The 23,473-nt window shown below is 53.2% G+C and overlaps 2 protein-coding genes across 3 annotated transcripts in view; one reads left to right on the top strand and one right to left on the bottom strand.

The window, feature by feature from the left end:
• Window positions 1-1,322, top strand: part of DNAH14 (dynein axonemal heavy chain 14) — a 298,523-nt gene extending 297,201 nt beyond the window's left edge. The window contains exons 85-86 of the mRNA XM_040636128.1: window positions 585-731; window positions 1,098-1,322. Of these exons, the coding sequence (XP_040492062.1) occupies window positions 585-731; window positions 1,098-1,313 (363 nt within the window). The 3' untranslated portion in view covers window positions 1,314-1,322. The remainder of the gene's footprint in view (window positions 1-584; window positions 732-1,097) is intronic.
• A 1,373-nt stretch (window positions 1,323-2,695) lies between these two features.
• On the bottom strand, window positions 2,696-23,232 carry LBR (lamin B receptor). Of its 2 annotated transcripts, XR_005836343.1 has the most exons (15): window positions 23,111-23,232; window positions 19,046-19,224; window positions 17,317-17,520; window positions 14,869-14,952; window positions 14,185-14,380; window positions 12,933-13,129; window positions 11,880-11,934; window positions 10,681-10,872; window positions 10,068-10,171; window positions 9,038-9,163; window positions 6,398-6,566; window positions 5,114-5,194; window positions 4,893-5,015; window positions 4,226-4,501; window positions 2,696-3,113 (listed from the first exon to the last, which is right to left on the bottom strand). XR_005836343.1 is itself a non-coding variant. In XM_040636130.1 (14 exons), the coding sequence occupies exons 2-14, from the start codon at window positions 19,208-19,210 to the stop codon at window positions 4,341-4,343; spliced, it is 1,857 nt and encodes a 618-aa protein (XP_040492064.1). In that variant the 5' UTR covers window positions 19,211-19,224; window positions 23,111-23,232; the 3' UTR covers window positions 2,696-4,340. The 2 variants fall into 2 exon arrangements, 1 of the variants encoding a protein (XP_040492064.1); XM_040636130.1 differs by having other exon boundaries at window positions 2,696-4,501.
• Window positions 23,233-23,473: the final 241 nt, after the last annotated feature.

Raw genomic sequence — 23,473 nt, 5'->3', positions numbered from 1 at the left:
AAGCGAGTGCCGGTGAGCAGCCCTCCTGGGGACCGTCCCCTCGCAGATGTCCCCGTTCTGGCCTTTGTCAGCCTCCGCTGCGTTTCCTCGCTCCGCCTCCCCAGGAGCGGGCCGGTGCGGTCGGGGCTCCCCGCGCTCGGCGGCAAGTGTGCGGGCTCCGTCCTGGGGCTCTGCAGCCCCGTCGTGTCCCTGTAGCACAGCTGCTCTCACCCCGAGGGGCTGCAGGGCTGCGGCCGGGTAGGACTGTCGAGATCAGACCACAGGTGTCTTCTGATGGACACAGATACTCGTTCGGCTTGGCTGTCTACCCGCGAACTCAGGGCCACGGGTCGCCGTCTGGTTGGCCCCGGGGTAGTGCCGCTGCTGTTTCACAGGGGAAGCTCCGGGAACGTGTGGGATGGAGGGGAAGAGCAGCAGCCCTCACGGACCGGGAAGGACCGCCGTACTCCCCGGAGGACCTGGGAAGACGCCCTGGGCCGGGCTGGGAGGGAAGCGCTCCGTCCTCCCAGGACCCTCCGGCAGACAGAGCGCTGTTAACGTGTCGCGCCCAGGGACCCGCTGACGCCACCTCTCTTTGATCCTAGGGCACAGACAGCACACACGTTGGAGTTCACATTTATGGTTTATTCATCGAGGGGGCAAGATGGAATCATGAACAAAAAGTACTAGAAGACTCGCTGCCTCGTGAGCTGTGCTGCGACTTTCCTGAAATCTACTTCCTGCCGACAAAGGTAACGACCTGCGACCTGCGTGCGCATGGCCGAGTCCGGCCTGTGGGCTGGCCCTCCTCTTCCCAGTCCCCCTCCCTCTGGCTTCCCTGGGGCGTTTGATACACGTCAGATGGCAAACGACACTTAACACAGCCCAAAATACTGATTGCTAGCATGTGAACTAGGCGCTGTGCCAACATCCGTGTTGCTTCTCAAGTATGTTCTGTGCAGTCCTGTCAGAAAGTTCCAGAGTCCAGCGTAACCTGCATATGCAGCCACAGAAATGCGTGCAATTTACAACCGTCCCCCAGATCTAGCACGTGCAAGATGGGGGCTCCTGGTTTGCAGTGTGACTACTGGATTTTTTTTTTTTTTTTTTTTTTTTAGATTTCTACTGAAAGAGCAGATGCTTCTGAGCAGAGAGACTCCGAACTCTACACGTTTGAATGCCCCATCTATCAGACACCTGAGCGGTCAAGAATTCTGACAACCACTGGCTTACGCTCGAACTTTCTAACCTCGGTGTATTTACCCACGAAGAGACCCCCTAGTCACTGGATCACAAGGCAGGTCGCACTGCTGTGTGAGAAGAATGAGAAATAAACGTATGTACCAGACCATTTCATGTTTGACTCGAGCCAGACTGACGTGTTTCGAGACCGTGACATGTAGCCAACACCCTTCACGGAGACATCCGTGTCCGGCCAGACTGGCCAGGTGCAGTCGGTCACCCCCCGCACCTGCAGGGGATCTGCCAGCCGCTCCGTTCTCCGCACACAGGACCCACGTGCGCCGTCCCAGGTGAGCAGGTCTCCCTTTCCCGAGCGTGCAAGCTGGCAACAGTGATCTCTGCGGTCACCGGCCATCCAGTCTACACAGGGGCTAGTTCTCGGGAACTCGTTCCCCAGCTACACAGAGCCCAGGATGGGACCCCGCTGTCCTGACCGCAGGCTTCTGAGACACACGCAGATCTTCTCTTAAGGGGTTCACCAGACCTCATCCCACTGGAACCCCAATCGCGAGTGGGGAGCACGTTCGGTCACTACCAAAATGTGTTTCCGCCAGCAGGGTCTCTAGTACCGAGCACGGGGTGGAGCACGAGTCGGAACGGCGATCCGCAGGCCAGCCCATGCCATGGGGTGGCGGCAGCGGCTCTGCTCCAGGCGGAAGCTGGTGCTCAGCGCGACGAGTCTCACCCGAGCTCACTCTGCCTGGAGGACGGCCCGAAGCCACATCTGCGGCCACCCTCCCTCGGCAGCAGGCATGTCGGCAGAAAGCCCCCCGCGCGTGCAGACTGACCCACAGCCCGCTGTCTCTGGGGCGAGCGTGCAGTGCGGGGCCCACGCCCAGATCCATGAGAGCCGCAAACACAACAGTCATGACATCGTCCTTTGGTGTCGTCTAGGAACTTGGTCTGAAGGTAACCATCCCAAACCACACAAGCTAATTACACGCCGCACTGTTGAAAAGAACGAGACCTGGTTCCTGTCGGTTAGAAATGGAAGTATTTGGTCCGAGTCACTTGCTGAAGTAGCTTTCGGAATTAGACACAATTTGCTAACAGACCGTGAGCTCTGGAGCCAGGGCCTTTTCTCCCCCCAGTCCGGGGCAGAGACCAAGGGGAGCCTCTGGCCTCCTCTCACGGACGCACAAACACGTCACAGACGCGCTCGGTCTCTCCACGCACTTGGACGCTTGCGTGGCTCATACAAGCTCGTGAGCGTAGCCCCGACTGTGAATGGTTCTGATCGTTTCTCTATTTTCTCAAACGAGGACTAGACACATGGCCACGATCTGGGACCCTCAACTTAGCCCTTCAAGTTCCAACCTTCGGTGAGCCTCAATGCCAAGAGCCGTGGGCCCAGGACGCTCTTTGGATCCCCTGTGGCCCAGGAGGATGGCGGTGGTCACGTCCAGGCTCCTGGGTTAGAGCCAACAACTCCAGAGTCAGAGGTGGGGAAAAGAGGCTCTCAGGTGCAAAGGTCAACATCTTTATTTTCAACTTTATTTCCAACTTAAAACTTCATCATTCAACTTGTCAAATGTGTCAAAAACAAAATGAACAACAAATCGTAGCTGATACCCAGAAACGGCAGCACTATGCTGGTAAAAGCTCTTTTCTCATTACCAGAGAAAGAGTGAAATGTCCTCCTTCCTGACCCACAGCTTCCTTGGTCAGTCGAGCACAGGACACGCGGAGACCCTCTTTCCGACACCAGGAGAAAAGCATAATCAAAAAACTGCCTGCTTACGTCAGTGAGAAGAAGACACGGACAAAGTCCCCTCAACAAGGTTTCAAGAGCAAGCCGCCTTGGTGATCACACTGACGGAGCCCGGTCCACACCGTCCAGCGGCCGCCCACAACGGGCGTCACACCCAAGTGTCTTGTACGTAAAATGCATCCTTAAAAACCCAAACATACACACGATGTTTACTAGATTCCCCTATATTTAAGATACTGAGGACAATTTAATTTTGAACACAAAATTTTAGTGAATTTGCTACTGTTCCATTCTAGGACAATTAATGAGACTCTCTCAACTAGAACTTAATAGCTAGAGCGACCCTACACACGTGTGCTAGACCAAACTAGAGAAATGGTTTTGAACGCCTGCGCTTAGAAGAACGCCCCCTCCTTTACCGGGAGCCGTGCTCTGGGACTCTAGGGGACGCACAAATACAGTATGAGCGGCATGGCCTCAACAGTAGCAAAACCACAGTTTTATTTTAAGTAAAAAAAAAAAAATACAAAAATATCAGCCTGAAATGGCAAGTTTTCAAACACCAATCTGTGTAAAAATGTTTAAATAGTGATGTTACTGCAAAAATATATATTCTATTTTTTTTTCTATCAGCAACAGTTTATAAAGGCAAACGAACGGCCGCGGTTGAGGTAGCGAAGCCAAATTCACAAACTTTGGATTAAGAAAAATACCCTTCCTAGTTTTAACAGCATCTTTATACAACGTTAAATGAATTCTAATTGTTTTGCAATTTTTAATTGACATGTATTACTTTATAAAACTTAATTTAAAATACTGCAAATGTTTTCATTAAAAAGATACTTAGTCCTATTTCACATTCAAAATACTGTACAGAAAAATCTGAAGTTCCCATATATTACATGAAAGCTACGTATTTACATTTTCAAATGCGGTTCTAGAAGCTAAGGGTAAGCAGACTGCCCCTGACGATCTCCCTTCATCCACGGCTGCGAACAACCCCCCCTTCCCAGAGAGCAGTTAATGCAGGGCCAGCCAGGGTCTACGTACAAATCACCTAACTAGGAAATGATGTCGTTCAAAAGGAAATGGATGAACATTCTCTTCTCTGAATATAAGGAAACATAAACGTGCTTCAAAGGTCACAGTTGGTTTCACATAAGAAATACCACTGACAAAATCACAATTTGGTGTCTGTGGCTTTTGACGACTTTCCAATGGTATTTTCAGTGCGTTTACAAGACTTTAAGAATTGACCATTTCCCATTAGAAAGCAAATCCTCACACCTTTACCTGTTTCCTCCTGTGCGTCGTTGTGATGTAATAACAAACCCGGCGAGGTTAACCGGACCGCTTGGCCCCACAGTCCTGGCTCGAGAGCCCGGCGGCGCCCGGCAAGGCGGCCGCGCTAGTAGACGAACGGGACGATGCGGTAGGGCACGCGCTGGCGGTACTGCTCCCAGGCCAGCCCGTACTTCCTCCGGCAGTGGCGCTCGTCGCGCGCCTCGCGGTGCACCAGCAGCACGGCGAAGTAGATCACGTAGAAATAGGGCAGAATGTGCTTAAATCCTGCGGAACGCGACAGCAGACGCGTGAGGGGTCTTCATGATCCCACACAGCGCCTTCCCTGTTTTCCCCCCAATCCTCCCAAGTGAACCTTTTTCCCTAGGTTGCTCCCCTTTTCCCTAGGATGGGGAAACCTCCCACCCCGCACGGGCACGTGGCAGAAGGTGGAGGTGGCGTCTGCATGCCGGGCTCTCCAGGGGACGGGGACGACTGCGCCCTCCCACACGCCCGTCCTCTCCTGGCCTTCAGAGTCCTCGAGTCCACTCCCCTCACTCGGCTTAGAAAGAGAGCCATCAGGCACACTGGCAAGTGTGGGAGCTCCTTCTGCCAAGGGGAGTGCGAGCCCCCAACTCTGCCCGCCGCCCCCAACACGGCACCCCCATGCGGTGCTCACCACAGGGCAGGGACCACGCCAGGGCCATGATGAGATCACCCAAGTAATTGGGGTGACGAACGAAGCCCCACCATCCAGAAACTAGAAGATTTTTTCCAGTGGAAGTATGGATGGTTTTTAGATCTGGATGAAAATAAAAATATATTTATAATGACTCTACACAAATAGAGACACGAAATCTCTATGTGACGTACATAACATAAATATAAACCGGTACTTACGTGCGAGCTTTGGATCATTGGGATTTTTCCGGAATGCATTTTTCTGAGAATTTGCACATCGGAAGATTACATATCCACAAACTGTAATTTTTTAAAACTTTCATGTTAATAATTTAGATTGATATAATCAAATATTTAAGAACATTTGTAATTTCACTTAGAAATGATTTCTATGCTCTGAGGAAACTTCCAAAGGATGGAATACGTTGAGAGGTTTTGAACTGTTCTTAAGAACTCAATCTCAGAATGTCAAAATAAGATAACGATCTTGAAATTTCACCATCCACCGGGGCGGGGGGATGCAAAACCAACCAGTACAGTTACATCCACAAATAAAACCGAATACAGCCCGGGCTGTAATCCCACCAAGCTGGCGTCCGGCAGAACTGAACGCAGGGCACGTCCCGTCCTCTAGCACCTACGAGCCGGACACGGACGCTGCAGGACTCAAACCACAGCTCCGAGCCAGCACCGGGATGACCTGCGCAGAAATGCCCGCAGATCCCACCGTGAGCCCACAAGCTGATTATTTCCGATTTCAAATGTCTAACAGGCCCTCACGTACCGCTGCCTCCTGTCATCCAGCCTCCGGACAGCGCTAGGCGCTGACCCGTAAACTCCACGCACAGCGTTCCGAGCGACGCCCAGGCGTGCTGAGCATGGGTAACCAAACCAGTGATGAAACGAAATCCTACTTTTAATCAATACCTGGAACTTCTTCTTTTGCCGCGTAGTTAGTGTAGCAAAACTCGCTATATTTGAAGCTCATGCTGATTTTCCTACACTGCCTCGGGTGCGGGCATTTAACAAACAGTGTCCTAGGAGAAGAGCCACCCTGACGCTCCTCCGTGCCCGCCCGCCCCCTCCCCACACTTCCCCCCCAGCTCACACTTGAGATCAAACAGCCTAGCCTCCAGTGAGTGAACACTGACTGATGGTCCCCAGAGACGTTGCCTTCAGCATGACCTTCCTGGGGCTGTAAGTCCCCCGCTGGCGCGCGCAGGCCTCACACATCTGAGAGCAGGTGGGCCCAGCGCGGCAGGACCAACCTTCCTGCTTTCCAAGGTGCCCACCCGAAAGAGCAGGCCCTGCAAAGGAAAAGCCACCGAAGGACGAAGCATCCATGCTCTCTGCAAGCGCAAGATTGGTTTTATGTTCCTGACCCATCACAAACTACTGCAAACCTGATTACGGCCACTGAAAAGGGCACATTACAACGTGCAGGTGCCAGAGACGAGACTCGGTGCACGACACTAACGCGCAGAGACTCAAGTCGGTACTCACGTTTCAGAGCAATAATCAGAGAGGCCATGGGCCAGGACACTTCATTGGGATGGTTGACGAGATAAAAGGCTTGAAAGCTGTAGATAAAGGGAACCCACACTAAGTCTCCAAAAGCCAGCATGAATCCAAACCCATCGTGGGTGATGTCCATGGTTGTCAACAACGCTTCCTGTGAGGAAAGAGTGGGAAAAGCCATTTGTAAAGACCTTTGACAGCTTCTGTGTTTCAGGTATACAAATAAAGTACTGTTTTCTAGTCAAATTCCTACAGAGCTATGGGAGGGCACACCAACCAAAAGTGTTTTGGTGGGGGGAGGGTCTGGTTCAACAGCAGGTGTCCCCCACCTGGTCACTCTGCCGCCTCCATCTCCAGTCATCATACCCGTTCTCTCCACGATGTGGAAATAACACGTTTCGGAAAGGCCGCTGGTGCCTCCTGCTTCTGCCCAGAGAACCTTTCCCCGACCTCAGCCTACAGCCCCCCGAGCTACCCCCACCCCCCGGACCAGACCAGGCGCTTCTCAATGCCGCACCTGCTCGCAGGCTAAAGCGAATGAGGCATGTCCCGTACTGGCCCTGCCACTCCCCACACTGGGCCACAGGAGGAAAGGCAGGGACCCCGTGTTGTCACCTCATCCCTCCAGCACACCGCTCGCCTGCTCTGCAGTAAGTGTTCTCGGGGTTTGCTGGAGGAATAACAACGTCGCCAACTGCCTCTGCGTCCACTCCACGTGTGCCAATCTACCTTCCCGTCGCGGTCTGCCTTTCCACGTCCGCCTCGCACACAGGCCGCCAGGCCGCACGGCGAGGTGCCTGCCGTCCTCCTCCATCTAGGCTGCACTCGCGCAAGCACACGCGCCGCTGCACATGCAGGCCAGACTCTGGATGTCACCAAGGTCAAAACTCAGGAGGCCCTGAGATTCCCTGAGGGAATCTCTACAGAGAAGGAAAAGCAGCAAGTGTGCGCCCTGGGAAGGAGCGCTGGCTCAGGCTAAAGAAACAACGTGGTCCAAAGACCGTTTTGTGCCAGAAAGACCACGGGACACAGAAGGGGTGTGTCAGTCCTGCAGGTGATTCCTGGGCACGCACCGGGGACGACGGGGATGGGGGAACGAGCGCTGGAGGGAGCCGGCACAGCAAGGGGACCCCCGGGGCAGCACCCCACAGAGACGCCAGGGAACGCTCACTGGTGTTTCATCGCTCTTGTCGGTTCCTTCCGGTCACCCAACCTAGTCAGGTGGAGGCTCAGACTCCGCGGGGCATGTGGCAGTGGCCAGAGGCCCGAGGTGGCCCAAGCCCAAGCCCGCTGCTCCAAAAGGCCGGGTGCTGCCCACGCGTGGGGACTGCCCTGCCTGACTGCGCCCCTTCCCAGCCCCGAGAGCAGACATGGCCACACATCCAGGACCTACGCCTCTCCAGCCACGTCAGCAGTGACCACCACCGCGGGTCAGAAAGCTGGAAGGGGGAAGAAACTAGAATGAATTACTAATCACTGACGAGCTACCAGAAAGTTTAAAAAAAAAAAAAAAGCCTCTGAGATGAAGCAATAGGGAAGCCTCATCCGGCTCAGGCTACCAGCCCCGGGGAGCCACTTGTCACCCGACAGCAGGGGACTGCGCCCGCACGACCCGGCGCACTTCCGACATCGGGGTTTCCTTCCAAAAGCACATCTCCCCAGGAGGAGATGCAGACCATGCGAGGCCGCAGGAGCTCCACGCAGAGCCGTGACCTGGCACTCGTAGCTTCCTGACCCCTAAAGTCCCCAGCCCTCCCAAAGAGAAGGAAGATTACTGGGAGACAAGCCTCGGGCTTTCCGAGTCACCCCGACAGCGTGCTCGGCGGCCAGCCTGGCCCACCAACCCCCCGGCCCGCAGGAGTCACCTCGGACTCCAGATGCCGACAGACTGTCCTGCAAACTTGCTCTGTGACACCGTCATGTCAGGCTGCCAGTTCTGTTTCTAAAACCAGAGAAACTCAGCTTGGCATCTGGAGGCACGAATTACAAAGACACCAGGAAATTGGTAACATGGGTGGGAAACCAACCTAAGGACTAGATTATTTTCAAGGGGAATGTGTTCAGTTGAGACCAAGCATCTTCAAGGAGCAGAAAACACGGATGGCTTCTCAGCGTGAGGAAAGCCACAGGTTAGGAACCCGGCTTGATGTAAACCGGTTTCCTTGATTATCAGGACTTCTGACTCTCTCTCTGGCCAGAGCTAGTCTGTGTATTTCCAAATACCAACAATAAAACACATCTCCCAGTAGGTAAGAACTAGCTGCCTCTTGACAATCCAAAAAGCACTATCCTAATTCAGTGATTATCCATCTTTCATTTGATGCAGTAATTAAGAAACTGAGATTTATTTATGAACCCGTCCCACCCACAGATCTTAAATATCTCGCACCAAGGAGCAGCTGAGACGCACAGAAGCACCAGCAAATTCCCACTTACAGGCATTAGCGCTCCCCATGTCCGCACAAGGCACCCCGTGGACGGACACCCACCTGTTCCTCACCAGCCTGGGAGGGGTGCACCCCCCTCACCCGGGGTGGGAGGCCGAGGCTCCGAGCGGGCAGGCAGGTCACCACCCGCACTCGAAGCCGCCTGACTCCCAAAGCCTCTGCTCCTAAACTGAATTACCTCGTTCCAGAGTGCGTCCAGCACGTACAAGAGCTGGAAACTGTTCACCAAAATCATCGCTAAGGATGGAGTGGCTCGATTCTGTATCTTCATCTCAGCCAAAAGCATCACCAAGTTCACAACCACCTAAAAGAAAAGGGGCAAGTACCGTCTCAGACTGCCTCCCCAGACCCTTCGCTACCACCGGGGGAGACGGTCACCTCACTGCTGAGAAAGTCACAGAGGCCACCTGATCACGCAGTGACCTGCAGGGCCGAGACGTCAATACCATGAACCCAGGTGTGACACCCCAGGAACGACACGCGGTCACCTCCATGGTACTCTTGTCAAAAATGCATCACTTACACCAATCATGAGAAGACAGCGGGCCCCCTACACGGTATGTGACCAGCATGCTGCAAGTGGCAAGGTCACAAGAGCCAGGGAAAGACGCCAGGAGACAAAGCCGAGTCACAGCCACGTGCACTGGAGGCCTGCCCAGCAAGGGTCCCAGGACAGAAAAAGGCCAACAGTGGAAAAAGGGGGGAAACTCAACAGGCCTGTGGGTTTAGCTGGTAATACTGTAAGAACGGTAATTTGCTGGCCTCGAGGCTACGTGGTTTTGCCCCACGTTCACATGGGGGACCAGTGAGGTGCAGAAGGGAATCCTGTCTCTGTTTTGCAACTCCCCCAAGGTCTAAAATTAGGTAAAAATTTGTTTTGTTTTCTTTTTAAAGATGACGAGAATATATTTTTTCTTATGTAAATTTACCTACGCTATCGTGTTCCTACATAAATATACGATATAATTAGAATAAAACAAACCCTAATGTTTCATAACCTGTGACAGGGCATCTTAACCCTGTGGACTCTATCTGCAGGAACAAAATACTTCAAATACAGATTTGTGGAAAGTTACAATTATTCCTAAAAACAGCTAAAATTATTCCTAAAACCCCACAGCTTCCTCGAAGGGGTCTACAATTATTTCTAAATGCAAGACTTATGTGTACAATGTGAATTGAAATTTAAAGAGAAGACGACAACATACCCATCCGATCAATCCCGGGCGCAATTCACAAAAGTATTTGAGATCAAAAGTACCAATCCGAGGATTAAGTTCGCGGCCGATGAAGAAATCATAGATGGCATTTCCTGGAAAGGAGAAGTTCTTATGCAAACAGTGCGGCAAATAGGAGGCTTACAAAAAGCACTGCTGTCTACCGTCCGGGGTCCCAGGCGGCCCCTCGGGGTCCAGCAGGTGGCAGCGCGGGCAGGTGTGCCAGTGAGGACGGGCCGTGAGGACCCATCTGGAAGCAGCGAGGCCTCGAGGGCCAGAGCCCCTGATTTTAAGGGAACCGGAGCTTTTTTAAAATGTAGACTCACAATTTTCTGAAATAAGCAACTTCATTTCTTAAAATGTTTGAACACTTTAGGTCAGAATCAACTGATTTGTGATCTCCGTGACTGGGCTTAGTCTTTTTAAGGATGTTTACTATTTGAGACCAAAGGAGAAAATCGTCCTAAATTGTGATGCTGACATTACTAAAACGTTGGTGCCTACACATTAAGTCACGACAAGAAAAGGTCTTACTCGTCACGGTGTGACTGAAAGAGGAAGAGAACCGACTAGGCAGGCGGGAGGGCGGGGGCGCGCTGCTCACCGGAGCTGGCGGGGGCCAGGGCGGCCGGGGGAGCCCCCGCAGCCCGCACGGCCAGGTAGGCGCTGAGGCCCGCGGCGAAGGCGAGGGCGGCCAGCGCCAGCTGCAGGAAGTGCCAGTACACGTACAGCAGCTCCGCGCCCCAGTACGCAGCTGCCCCGACGGCCGCGGCGCTCAGCAGGAAAGCATAGAACCCTAGAAACAGGGCGACACAGAAACGTGAACCCGGGCGGCATGAGACGTCCATCCCCATACAACGCGCAGCGTCCCGTCGTCGGGCTCGGCGTGCGGGCACCGCGGGTAACCTTCCGGACAGAGCCCGGCGCGCTCGGGTTTCACAGGCTACCATACTGGAGCTATTCCTGTGCGTTCCCAACATTTACTATGTGCTTTTAGTTAAGAGAAAGCTGAAAGGTACACAGAAATTCACTATTAGAAAGTTGACAAGGATCTCAAAATTCACAGAATCCTAACCCTCAGACCCAACCATTAACAGAACGGTGCCAAACACACCTCTCAAGTCTTTAGGGCAATCTTAGCAGTTGAAAATTGTAACTAGGGGTGCCTGGGTGGCTCAGTCGGCTAAGATGCCAACTCGATTTCGGCTCAGGTCGTGATCTCGGGGTCGTGGGATCGAGTCCCGTGTCGGGCTCCCTGCTCAGATGGTCCCGCTCCGTCTGCGGCTCCCTCCCACTCATGCTCTCTCTCTCAATTTCTCAAATAAAATCTTTTAAAAATAATAATTAAAAGAGAAAATATAAAAAAGGAGAGAAAGGGACCCTAGGGCTTCTCCGAGCAGAGACGTGACAGTGATGAAGCAGCTGCCATCAGACACTCGGGGGGACAGTGGTCCCGGCAGAAGCACAGCGGTTGCAGCAAAAGGAGGGCGGCCCTCGGCTCCCGGGGCAGGAGCGGCCAGGAAGCCCAGGCAGAATGGGACCTCCCGGGCCTGGCAGTGACCCCAGATGGTAAAATACACAGACAAGTACAATCACTTCAATGAGCCTTAAGTACTAGTAGGAAAATCAAACCAGGTGGCGGCAGGAGCGCCCGAGGGGCTGTCACTGCACCCGGCACGTGGAGCCCACGGCTGAGATCACACCAGTCCCCACGGCAGCCAGCGGCTCGGACACACGCAAGAGCATACCGCTCACGGGCTCTGAGCGATCATCAAATCGGAGTGTTAAAAAAAAAAAAATCACCATTCAATCTATACTTGAGTCTTCTTCCATCAGTAAGAGGCATTCCTTCCACAACCTTAAAGGAAAAAAAAATTCTTTTTTAATTTAAAGCTTTAAAAAGCACAACGCTCTACCAACATCCATACCTCATCTACAGCACAGGCAGTCAGTGGCACGTCATGCGGGGAACCTCGAGGGGTCCGCTGACATGTACATCTCCGAGAAACTGCTCAGGGCACGAGGCTGCTGGGCCAGTGCACCCCCCGCCCCCCACGGGCACCAGCGGCCTGCGCGGACTTGGAAACTGTCCTCATCTTGTCCGCCTCCAGCTCCGACGTCTGCAGGGACAGAGCACAAGCCCGTCGTCCCACGTGGCTGAGGTCCTTGTCCGCGGCCCCCCACACTGAGCCTGGCTAGCCCGGCTCACCTGCCGCCTGCAGACTCGTCCTCACACATGCTCCCTCGCTCCCTCAGCCATTCCCCACATTCTCTGTCTCCAAGAGACTGTGAGCACTTCTGGGTCAGGAGCGCTCGTCTGTTCCTCTGTAGTCACGCGCAGTACCCCCAACACACACTCAAGAAACACACGTCTCCATCAGAATGAGTGAAAATAAAAAGTCCACTTGCCCGATGGCCGCCACATTCTACTCCCCAAAATGACTATTCAGCGATGCTGCAACGCGCATGGACAGAAAGCACTAACGTGGTGTCCTGTCTCGGGCCAGACTCCGCTTCCCTTTCACTGGCTACGAAAGGGGACCCAGGTGAAGGGTCAGGCCTGGTGGAGATCATAGTGTGAGCAGACCCCCGGGGCAGGCTGATTTCCAGCGACCCCTGTAGGATCCTTACCTAACGACTGCGCTGGCTGTAGCCTGTAAATATGTGAAAATACACACATACACGCACATCTACAAAATCTTTAACCGTAAAACTGCTTTGCTTATTAAACGTTATCTAGTCTGAAGCAGGCTTACCTAAGTTAATCTGAATGTGTTTTTACGGCAGAGCTTTACCCTAAAAATGCTGAAGGGGGGAGGCGACCCACGACCACGTGCCCTCCCAACGGAAACTTACCTTCCCGATCGGCAGTAAGTAGAACAGAGCCTGAAGAAAAAACCAGAGGAGGTAGACCCCAAACACTCTGGTTTCCCACAAATCAGGCAAAGCTGGCAAAGGAGGCGGGAAATTCAGAAGACTGGGCTCCTTCTGTTTGCACAGCAACAGCAACAGGAAGAGGAAGGCGGGCAGGCCGAGCATGATGAGAAACACACCTGCGGACGACCAGTGACCAGCTAAGGCTCGCACTTGAGTGCAGTTTAGCTAGTGTTTTCACTTCGTCAAGGCAGAACCGGAGGCTGGCTAACCGTCTGACACCGACGGCCAACGGGCCGTCCTCCGGCTACCTGGGGTGCCCGGCGGGCAAGCGCCCCCGGCCCCGTGACGGCCCATCGGCCGACGCCACCTCACAGACCAGGCTCTAAAGCATTTAACATCCAGCAGCCACGGGAGCAGACATGTTGAGATTCCAGAAAACTAGAGATCGGAACATCTAGAACTTAACAGCCTAATCGTAAAAAAGCAAACGTTCTAGTGCTACGTTTCCAGCACTTAGGGCCGCACCCCGTTCACGGAGTGCGTGCGCAGACACAGTGAGGCCGGACACCACCGCCCACAGCCCGGCCAGCCCACACACGGACAACTCACAGGACACATGGCAAGTAAGCCAGGTAGGATTTTGAATCCTCTGGCTGAAAGTATTTTCTTTTACTAGTATTTCTTTTACGTGAAGTTTCATCACTTTCAAATTATTACCCACTTCAGAACACTAAGCCTCTGGACACTTCCGATCTTGGATGCTCGCAGCCAAACCGCCGGGAAGGTTGGGCAGACACCCTGACCCCAATCCCCGTACAGGGCCTCTGCCCACTGGCTCGGCTGTGCTCGGCTCCACCCCTCGGGCCTCATTAGTCCATTTTCCTGTCCCTAACTAGTTCGCCCTCCTCCGCATACACCTCCCACGCCAACCTTCCCTTTACCTTCTGCATTTCTTTGTTCAAAGCTACTCAGAGATTGCTGGAAGTTGTAAGTACAGCCACACGCACCCTCCCCACTCTAGGACGATCCTCAAAAATGCTCCTGCTGCAGGACTTTGCACCTGCTATTCCTTCTGCCTGGAAGGCTCCTCCCCAGCCCCTCTCCCCAACCCCGGGCTCAAGCCCTGGCCTGCTTCCCACTCCTTCAGAGGAAGGCCTTTCCTTCCCGGCACTGCTGCACCCGCGCTCACCCCCTCCCCCCTCCCCACGCTAAGCCCGGAGCTGCCGCCTACCAGGGACTCCCCCGAACTCCAGGTCCTTGGTCTGCGTGGCTGGCCCTTCAGAGGTTTTCAATAATGTAGATCCTTTTGTTGCAACAATGTTTTCTTCCTTAGAATCTATGTCTTTTAATTTGATCTCCTCTCTTCTTGGCCGAAGGCTATGCTGTGTAGGTATGTAACTACTTTCTTCCGACAAATGGAATTTTTCCTAATTAAAAAATAAAAATGAGAGGGGCGCCTGGGTGGCACAGCGGTTAAGCGTCTGCCTTCGGCTCAGGGCGTGATCCCGGCGTTACGGGATCAAGCCCCACGTCAGGCTCCTCTACTATGAGCCTGCTTCTTCCTCTCCCACTCCCCCTGCTTGTGTTCCCTCTCTCGCTGGCTGTCTCTATCTCTGTCAAATAAATAAATAAAATCTTTAAAAAAAAATAAAAAATAAAAAAAAAAAATAAAAATAAAAATGAGAAATGTTTACAGTCAATAATTATCATTAATGCTACCACATTAACTGATTCAGCATCTTAATACAGCCATTTACTCACAAGAATAAATTTGTTAAATAATATTCAGTCTTAATTTAAAAACAGAATTTTAGAAAAGATTGTAAGAGAATGTTATGGTGTTCACTGTGACTCTTGAGGGAAAGTCACATTCACAAAGAGGTCAAGTGCCGAAGACGAGAAGGACAGCCCATACCTCGGTGTTTCTGTGAGGCAGGCCATCCCTCTCTGTGCGCTCAGGCTCCCCGTTGTATCTGCTGATGCTGTTTCCAAACGGCTTCTACGGTGAAGAATACAAACCACTGTAAACGTAAGAATCATACCTTATTAAAAAGACCATGGTGGCAAAAATTTGCTATTATGAAGTCGAGCAATAAAACAAAGATTCTCACAGCTTTGATTCTAAGGGATTTCAGCATACTTTTGTTAAAAAGGAAAAGAAATAAAATTGATTAGAATTTTCCAGTCTTGGAAAGATTGGATTTTACGGTATAGATCTCTACACGAGATCTTTTCTCTTTTAAACATAATTAGACTGAGTGTTACAATGTCATTGTTCAATGCCGGATACTCTAATATATGCTAGGAGTTAGAGAAAGTAAAAATTGGTCAATTAGTTCATTGAGTGGTTAAAAAAGGGGGGAGGAGAGACATTCACTGCCCCAAAATAGCCACCAAGGGGAAATTAAGACAGGATGGGTACTTAGTGCCGCCAGTGACCTGCAGACCCCCTCCTTGCTGAATTCCCGCTGCCTGGTTTCTCCGGAGCCCTAAGCGCCCCCTGCCTGTGTTCCTCTCCTCAACCCTGCATCTTCTTTAGGCTGCGGAGGAACTGCTCATCGGACTGAACCAGGGAAGTGTGTTCGCTTGCAAGATTTTTCAGGCAATGCCTGGCTGAAATCTGTCACTTTGCTCCTTTCTGCATCACCGACAAATGAGAACACTAATAAACCAGGAGGAGGAAAGTAAGTTAAAAATGTCTTTGGGAGGCCCGCTGGCAAAGGGCCGCAATGAGATAGTGTCAAGTTCTAGCTCAGATCGGAGTCAAACCGCTCAGATCAGAGTCAAACTGAGCGGTGCAAACAGTCAACGTACAATGAAGTCCACCAAAGCACCAGCAGCCACTCAGCAGATGGAGCCACGTAAATACCACGCTCTCCTTTCCTCCGATATCCGCCACATAATCCCAGGCAACCCCTGTGACACCGTGCCACAGCTGCTCAGCCAGCCCCACCCCGCGCTGACCGCAGATGGACAGGGTGCGCACACAGGGAGGCAAGTCACTGCACGATCAGGCGTCCACGTGACCGTCAAAGCTACACGCAGCACAGCAGGGTCCTTCCCGTGAGACACACCACCCTCAATTCCAAGTGCACACACGGTGGCCCAGGGCTCTGCTGGTGAGGAGCACAGCCAGTCTGTGGCTCGGGTCACTGGGACTGTAAGAAGGTCACACTGTAAACACAGAATGGTCACTAAATGCTAAAAATGAAAAAGTGACAGAAAGTAGCACGCAGCATCTGTTTCTTAACCTGAGTCCCGACTGGCCCAGAGAGCTGCTAAGAGACAATGTTCGAGCTCACCAGTGCTCATCAAAAGGCAAGGAAAAGCGGTGAGCGGACAGTCTTTGGCAATCAAATTGACCAAAACAAAATTATTATAATTCTCAGAATGAGAAAATAGGCAGATATTGGCAGAAAATTACAGATACTGGCAGAAACCCCCTTGAGGCAATCTGGCCACAGGTATTAAAGCCTCGAATCTGCTCTCCCATCTGACCTGGCAGTTCCACTTCTAAGCCCTGATCTTAAAGAAATATCAGATGTTGTATAAGAATATTTGTTTACAATGGTGAAAATTTAGAGAAAAAGATAAATGCCTATCATCAATAAGGAAGCGGATGTTAACAGTCACAGCACCACTGGAGGATTTATGGTGTGGCCAAACAATTCCATACAGCAGCCGATGTATACAAATAGAATGCACGTTTTTCCTAATATTTTAAAATTTAAAAATCTGACTACAGAACAGTGTATACCTAAATCCAGTTTTTTAGGGTTCTGTGTCTATTTTACCCAGAAAAGAGATAATATTAAGTGAACAGAATAAAAGATCATATTTATTCAATTCTTTTTCTTCAAAATCATTTCCATCTGGCCTATCATCTAAGATATCCTTGCACATGGGCCTATAGGTTCTGTCCACTGACCTTTCCAAGCTTCAACTCAGAAAGTAATTCTGTTAAAGTTACGATGCCAAGACACCAAGGATATGTTTTTGTAACACACAGTTACATTTCCTTATTTTATACATGAACTTCTATAAACTATAAAACTTTTCCAGTGCAGCCTACAATCTACCTCTGTACCAAGTTTAAACACGGCTTTTTCTAAAAGGATGATGTTAAGTGGCACTCTCGTAACCTCGCATTCTTTTCCACTGGAATTTAAAAATATTATACTTCCTATTCTTTCATGTGTTTACATCATCTTCCAAAGTCATCACCCTGGATGCGATGCTTCCCTGGCCCTTGAGTATGACTCACTACAAACAGTCTGAGTAGACACGCACATGAAGGGGAAGACGGTTTGGGACCGAACCCCGGACAAGGGTAAAGGCCTCCCGCGAGCCCGGGAACACGCACCAACACCAGCGGAGTCAACTTTACTTCCAATACTTCCTTCCTCATTTCCTTAATGTCGGCCTGGTGCGAAGCAGAGGCGGATCGCCGGGAACTTCTAGGTGGTCGACCCGGGGATCTGGAGCGCGACCTTGACCTACTCCCTCGGCGTCTGGAGGGAGAACTGGAAGTTGAGCCACTTTTCCTTTGTCTAAAGGAAGTTAAAGGCTAGAGAGGGACAAGAAGGCACAGAGCTTTAGCACAAGGTGGACCCGAATGAGAAGAGGGTGCAAAGGCGTGCCTGGTACCATCGACTCCATGACCACCCGGGCGTCAGGGCGGCCGAGGGCCGCTGGACCAGGCCAACCAGATGCCGCAATAGTGGCCCACCTCCCACGGGACACGTGTGGCCTTTCCACTCCTGACCCTTCTCAGAAGGTATGGCCACGGAATGGCTGTGTCTGAACCACCTAGCTGTGCGCTCTGCCAACAGCACGCACAAGAGCAGCTGTCACTGATGCCGAGTCAAACTGAGATGAGGCGATAAGCGAACTGCACACAGTAACAAGAAACCTAGTCCCCCAGGTGCATTCTCAACATCACGCCCCGGCGGATCTGGAAAGCGGGGGGCGCGGGGGGGTGGGGGGGACGCGCAAGGCTGGGTTACTTAATAGCAACATTTTGCTCCGCCCTCTTCTCTCCCACCTGATTTTCTGTGGCCCAGGAGCTAACATTTTGTAAATGATTGCAAACAAAAACAAAAGAACCATGAAACTTTGTGACACATGGGAATTACTTGAAATTCTCACTTCAGTGTCTACATAAAGTTTTATTGGAACAGAGCCACACCCACTCACTTCCAGACTGCCTACGGCTGCTCTCGCACTGCAGAAACTACATGGCCCATAACGCCTTTGTTCAAAAGCTTTGCCAGCCCCAGGCCAGAGTACTCAAACTGTGGTTCAGAGAATATGGGTTCAAGAACTGTTTCTTACTGATCTACAACAAAAAATGAAATTGAGACTAGATGTGGAGAAATCTTCATAGCATTTCATAGTGATTTTATGCCTATTAAATCTAACACTACAAAGTTAGGGCTTTTACTGTGCACATCTTTCTTCCAAGTGCCCAGTAAGTCATTTATGGTATTTTACAGAAACGCTTCTACACCATGGACCAGATCATTTAAAGCCCAGGACCCCACCAGAGAGGCTGAGAAGCCCTGGGCCAGACCTAAATCTAATTAACGACACTCTCCTGGTTAAATCCTCAGTGGTCAGAATGAAGTCCCAGTCCCTCCAGTTCCGCTCCCGTTAACCCTCGGCTGGCCCTTGCACACCGCACACTTGGCCATCCGTGTCCTCCCACCGCCCCAAGTCTCTAGCCAGAGCCGTGAACCTCCATCCCCCAAGTTTTCCCCATTTGGCCTCAGCACTGACCTGGGTGTCCTCTGCAAGCCCTCCCTAAGACTCAGTTCCACCCTCACCCCCGTGCGCACCAGCACCACCTGCCAAACTTCCCTCACCAAACACATGACACCAGGGACATGACCCACAGGAGGAGGTCTTCTCCCAGAACTGGGAGCTTCTGGGACCAGGACAGAGCACTGTACTCAAGCCTCCCCAACCCGCAGCCGCAAAGCGGCCCCGCGCCTCCACACACAGCCGGAACTGACCGCTCTACACCTAGAAACACACCACTAGTTCTTTCCCCTGCCTATAAACCGACTCCAGCAAAGCCAAGGAGCACTTACCTTGATATCACTCTCCTTCAGTTCAAGTTCAGTGCCGTCTTTGTACTTGACGGTGTAGAGCTGGGAGTGGCTGTCATGGCTCAGAATTTCGACTTCATAGTAAAGCGAACTTCCAGGCCACCGACCTCTTACCACCTCCCCGTCAGCGAATTTCCTACTCGGCATTTTGAAAAATCAGTCTGAATAGTTTAAAAGAAAAAAAACAAGGAGTCACTGTATACACACTTACATGTGTCTTTTTTCACAGACTGAACACTAAAATACAACTTTCCAAAGTGTTTAACTGGCCAAGATTTTAGGACCAGAAAGGCCTCGGGGTTTGGGGGAGGATGTCCGACCCCTTAGTCCAAAGGTGAGAACAAAGTGTAAAGATGTTAACTGTTTTTTCCAAGGACATAAAAATAGGCAGCAGGAAACGGCAGAGCTGGGACGCACAGAGGCCGTTCTTTCTGCTAGGGCCTGTCTCTTCTGGAGTCACTTTACACAGGATGATCTCGCCAGTGGGGTACCTGCCGGTGACATGAAGATGCAGCAGGATGGAAGGGCACCAATTGGTTTGCACTCTGCAAAATGCCATCACCCAAGTGACCAGATTTCTTGCTATTCAACAAGCCACCGTTACAAAGGATGCATTTTCTGATTCATAAATTCACATACAGGGCACCTGGCTGGCTCAGCCGGTAGAGCATGCGACTCTTCATCTCTGGGTCGTGAGTTCAAGTCCCACATTGGACACAGAGTTTACTTTCAATAGATAGATAAATCAATTTGCATATAGTTTTACAAAGCCTTTAAAAATGTATTTAATTTTTAACACATTACCTATATTAAAAACAATAGACTCTAAGAAACCAACCATCTGGGAAAATCAAGGATGTATAATTAACATGACTATAACCCACCAACAAGGCGAAAAATAATCCCAAACCCATAACGAATAGCAAATTTGGGGTGCTTTCATAAAGTTTTCAAGTCTTACAGCTAAAATCCCAAATGCACCCCAAGCAAGTCTGCCAACCACACATGGGTGGGCACGCACCTGGCCTTTACCCTAGCGCAGCCCCCAGGCCTGCAGCAGGCACCCACCCGTGGCTACAACATTCTTTTCCACACGGCCCCAGAGCCGCGTTTCAACAGCTCCAAGAAAGCACCCTCAGCCTGCAGGAATGACCACTTCGGTGCAGCCTACTGGCCACCCTTCTTCAATTATCAACGGGCACTGGGTGCTTCCAGCTCTCGGGCCCCAAGCTTTCCCCGGCCACCGAGCGGCAGAGTCCCACTGCCACATGACCAAACCAAGTGCTTCCCACCTTCTGCACCAGCAGCTGAACAGGCTGGGGCCCGGTCTAAGCAGCAGACAGTCCCGCAGAGAAATGCTCCCCAGTCACCTTCCTCTGGCCAGCTGAACCCCGGCTAGACTGGACCCGTGAGTAGGCCTCCTCAGCCCACCGCTGTCCAGAGCCGACTGTCCAACACTGTGTGGGCACCCCAGCAGCTCTCCGGAGTTAAGGAAGGACACAGTGGCATTACCCCACCCCTCCAGGGGGAAACCTTTCATAAGCACATTTCTTCACTGTTAATTGCCTGAGAAAATACTTCACAAACTTCACTTGTTTAGAAAGATAGAAGCTGGGTTGGTAGATGAAAGCAAACCCAGCCACTTATCCAGTGATTAGGGGGTGTCAGTCATCACACGCAAGCGGAGAGGGTGCTCTCTGCCCGCGCCCACCTGAGATAGCATCACGGGCTAATGAAGGGCTGTGGGATCGGACAAGGGGCAGAGGAGCCAGAAGCTTCGGGGCTGAAGTCACACCTGGCTGAGGCGGCACCTGAGGGCCCTTGGCAAGCAGGGGCAGTGGACACCTTGGGCCACAGAGAGGGGGACAAAAAGGAAGGTGACAACAGCAAACCTTGCCTGTTTCAACATTCAGGTCCGAGAGTCTCCAAATACTGAGAAAGAGGAAGGAAATGTGCCCTTCTTCTCTCATGCCCCTCCTCCTCCCTGGACCCCCTAAAAATCACACTGCTGTTACTGGGACTGATGCTTTCAACTAGGGTTGAAAGAAGACAACTGCATCTTGCTACACGAAGACGCCGTTCAGGTTTCAAACAACTCTTCAAAGACTGGAAAACATGATTTCTTAAAAAGCCCTTGGAGCAGATACTGTACCTCTCTGAACATTTATTTACTGCCGTCTTTCTGTCACTCGATTAAATATTTTGGGTTACACAAATTAAGATACGTGGTGGATATCTGTTGGGTCGCTAAGCTCAATTTAAAAAAAAAAAAGACAAGAATCAGGACTTCACAGGGATGTTTCCCATGGTGGCTGAAGAAGAAAACCCAAGCCAGCCCTCTCCCTAGGAGACCAGTGTGGTACCATCAACAAATGTTCCAAAAGATGAAACCACAACATTATGAGCACCTCCACTTTGCCCAAGCTCCTCCCACACTTGTGACAGCACGGCCACCTCCCAACAGAATCTCCTGCGGGACTGAATCAGCCGGGATGGGTCACACCAGCCTCACTGCCGCGATGCACCCCCCTGATGCAGTCCAGACCCACACGGAAAGGCCTCACTTCGAGGGGATGTTTCAGCCAAGAGTGGAAAGGAAAAGTCTGTTTACTGAATACCACCACCCCGGGTTTTCACTACGAAGCCATATGCTGGCTAACTTCCTTGTCAATTAGCAGGGGGATCCTCACACATTTGGGCTCCAATATGTTACTATTTATTAACACCACAGAATGCTGCCCATCAGAGACCACAGTGTTACAAGGGTCTTTGGTCACTTTCACTTTTCCAGACCAGTCCAAATACAAATGACAAAGGGAGGCTCAAAGCAAGTCTGCCGGCTTCCCTTGCACACCTGGGCCCAGGGCCCAAGGCCAGCAACGCAAATGCCTGGCCTTGCCCCCCGCCCCCGCCCCCTGCCCCAACGGCAGGATGCTGAGGAAACACCACTGCCCAGGCCGACCCGGGCAGACGGCCCGCCCCCCCCCCCAAGTAATCTGAAAATGCCAAGGTAAGGTCCACTCCCCTGCGGCTCACTCTTCCCCCTCCTCCCCAGACAGCTCTCCATCACCAGCTGAGCTGGGGTGCTCCGTCCACACCCGGCCCCTCTCCGGCCCCGCAGCTCCCGGTCTCTCCGCCACAGCTGCGGCCACGAAGGGCGGGCACCGGCGCACGCGGCGCGGGGGCTGGCGCGGCAGGTGCGGCAGGTGACCGTGCCTCCGAGGCCCTTGCGGGGCTGGAGGAGGGGAAGTCCGCAGCGCCTCCGCCGGGCGGAGCCGTCATCCCGGGCCAGACCCTCCGCGCTCAGGCCTTTAGAAGTGCCCCTTGAGGCCGCGGGCCGGTGTCACGAGGAGAACTTTTTTAAAAGCCTTAAACGGCGAAAACACAGGATCGAGCGCGCGCAGCCCTCTTCACCATCCGCTTTCAGAGCGTGGGAGTCCGGGGCCGGGTGACAGCGAGGGCGGACGGCAGCCGCGCCTCGTCCCCGTCAGCGCATCCCTCGTCCCCGCGTCCCCCGGTCCCCAGTCCCTGTCAGTGCATCCCTCGTCCCCGCGAGTCCCCCGTCCCGCCAGCCGGGCCCCCGCGTCCCCGTCAGCGCATCCCTCGTCCCCGCGAGTTCCCTGTCCCGCCTACCGGGCCCCCGTACCCCCGTTCCTCCCATCGGGCTCCCGCGTCCCCGAGTCCCCCGTCCCCGTCAGCACATCTCTCGTCCCAGCATCTCCCCGAGTCCCCCGTCCCGCCTGCCGGGCTCCCGCGTCCCCCTCGTCAGCGAATCCGTCATCCCAGCATCTCCCCGCGTCCCCCGTCCCCGCCGCGGCCGCACGTAGGGGCCCGAGGCCCACCACCGCCGCCCTCCCGGCCGACACCGCCGCGGCGCGCCCAAAATGGAGGGAGGCGCCGGCGATTTCCACCTCCGCTCCACTTCCGCCGCGGCCCGGCCGACCCCCTGCAGGGGAAGCCCGGGCCGCGCGTCCCCTCCCCCCTGCCCCCCGCCCCCTGCCCCCAGGAGGCCGCGCCGCGCTGGGTGGCGGGCACGGGGACGCTCACCTGCGCCGGGCTGCGACGGGACGCGAACGGCTCCGGGACAGTCGCCGAGCAGCACACGGCGGCGGCTCCGCGCGCACGACGCCGCCCGTCGCGCCCGCGCCCGCGCCCGCGCCCCCGCTCTCGAGCGCGCGCCGCGCCCCGCCCCTCAGCGAGGCCGCCCAGGGCTGCCATTGGCCCTTCGGCCTTTTGAATCGTCCCCGGCGCCGCCGATTGGTCGTGCGCGTGGCGCGTCCGCCCCGCCCGTCCAGCCCGCGGGGGAGGTGGGGAGGCGGGGAGGCGGGGCGCGGAGCCGGGCGGAGCCCGAAGGTCAGCCCCGCGCCCGCCTTATCTCTGCGGTCCAGGCGCCGCGCCCCCGCCCCGCCC

This window comes from Ursus maritimus, unplaced genomic scaffold (genome assembly GCF_017311325.1).
Source record: "Ursus maritimus isolate PB19 unplaced genomic scaffold, ASM1731132v1 scaffold_2, whole genome shotgun sequence".
Taxonomy (NCBI): Eukaryota; Metazoa; Chordata; class Mammalia; order Carnivora; family Ursidae; genus Ursus; species Ursus maritimus.
The sequence above is the reverse complement of the archived record's forward strand: the minus strand, read 5'-3'. Positions and strand labels throughout refer to the sequence as shown.

Bases quoted from the DNA above. Each gene is read 5' to 3' on its own strand.
- LBR (XM_040636130.1), bottom strand. From the start codon at position 19,210: ATGCCGAGTAGGAAATTCGCTGACGGGGAGGTGGTAAGAGGTCGGTGG. The intron at 9,164-10,067 runs GTATGTTGTCGT...CTTTTCTTTTAG, and splicing joins GCCCGGGATTGATCGGATGG to GTGGTTGTGAACTTGGTGAT. The intron at 4,502-4,892 runs GTGAGCACCGCA...CGCGTTCCGCAG, and splicing joins GGCGTGGTCCCTGCCCTGTG to GATTTAAGCACATTCTGCCC.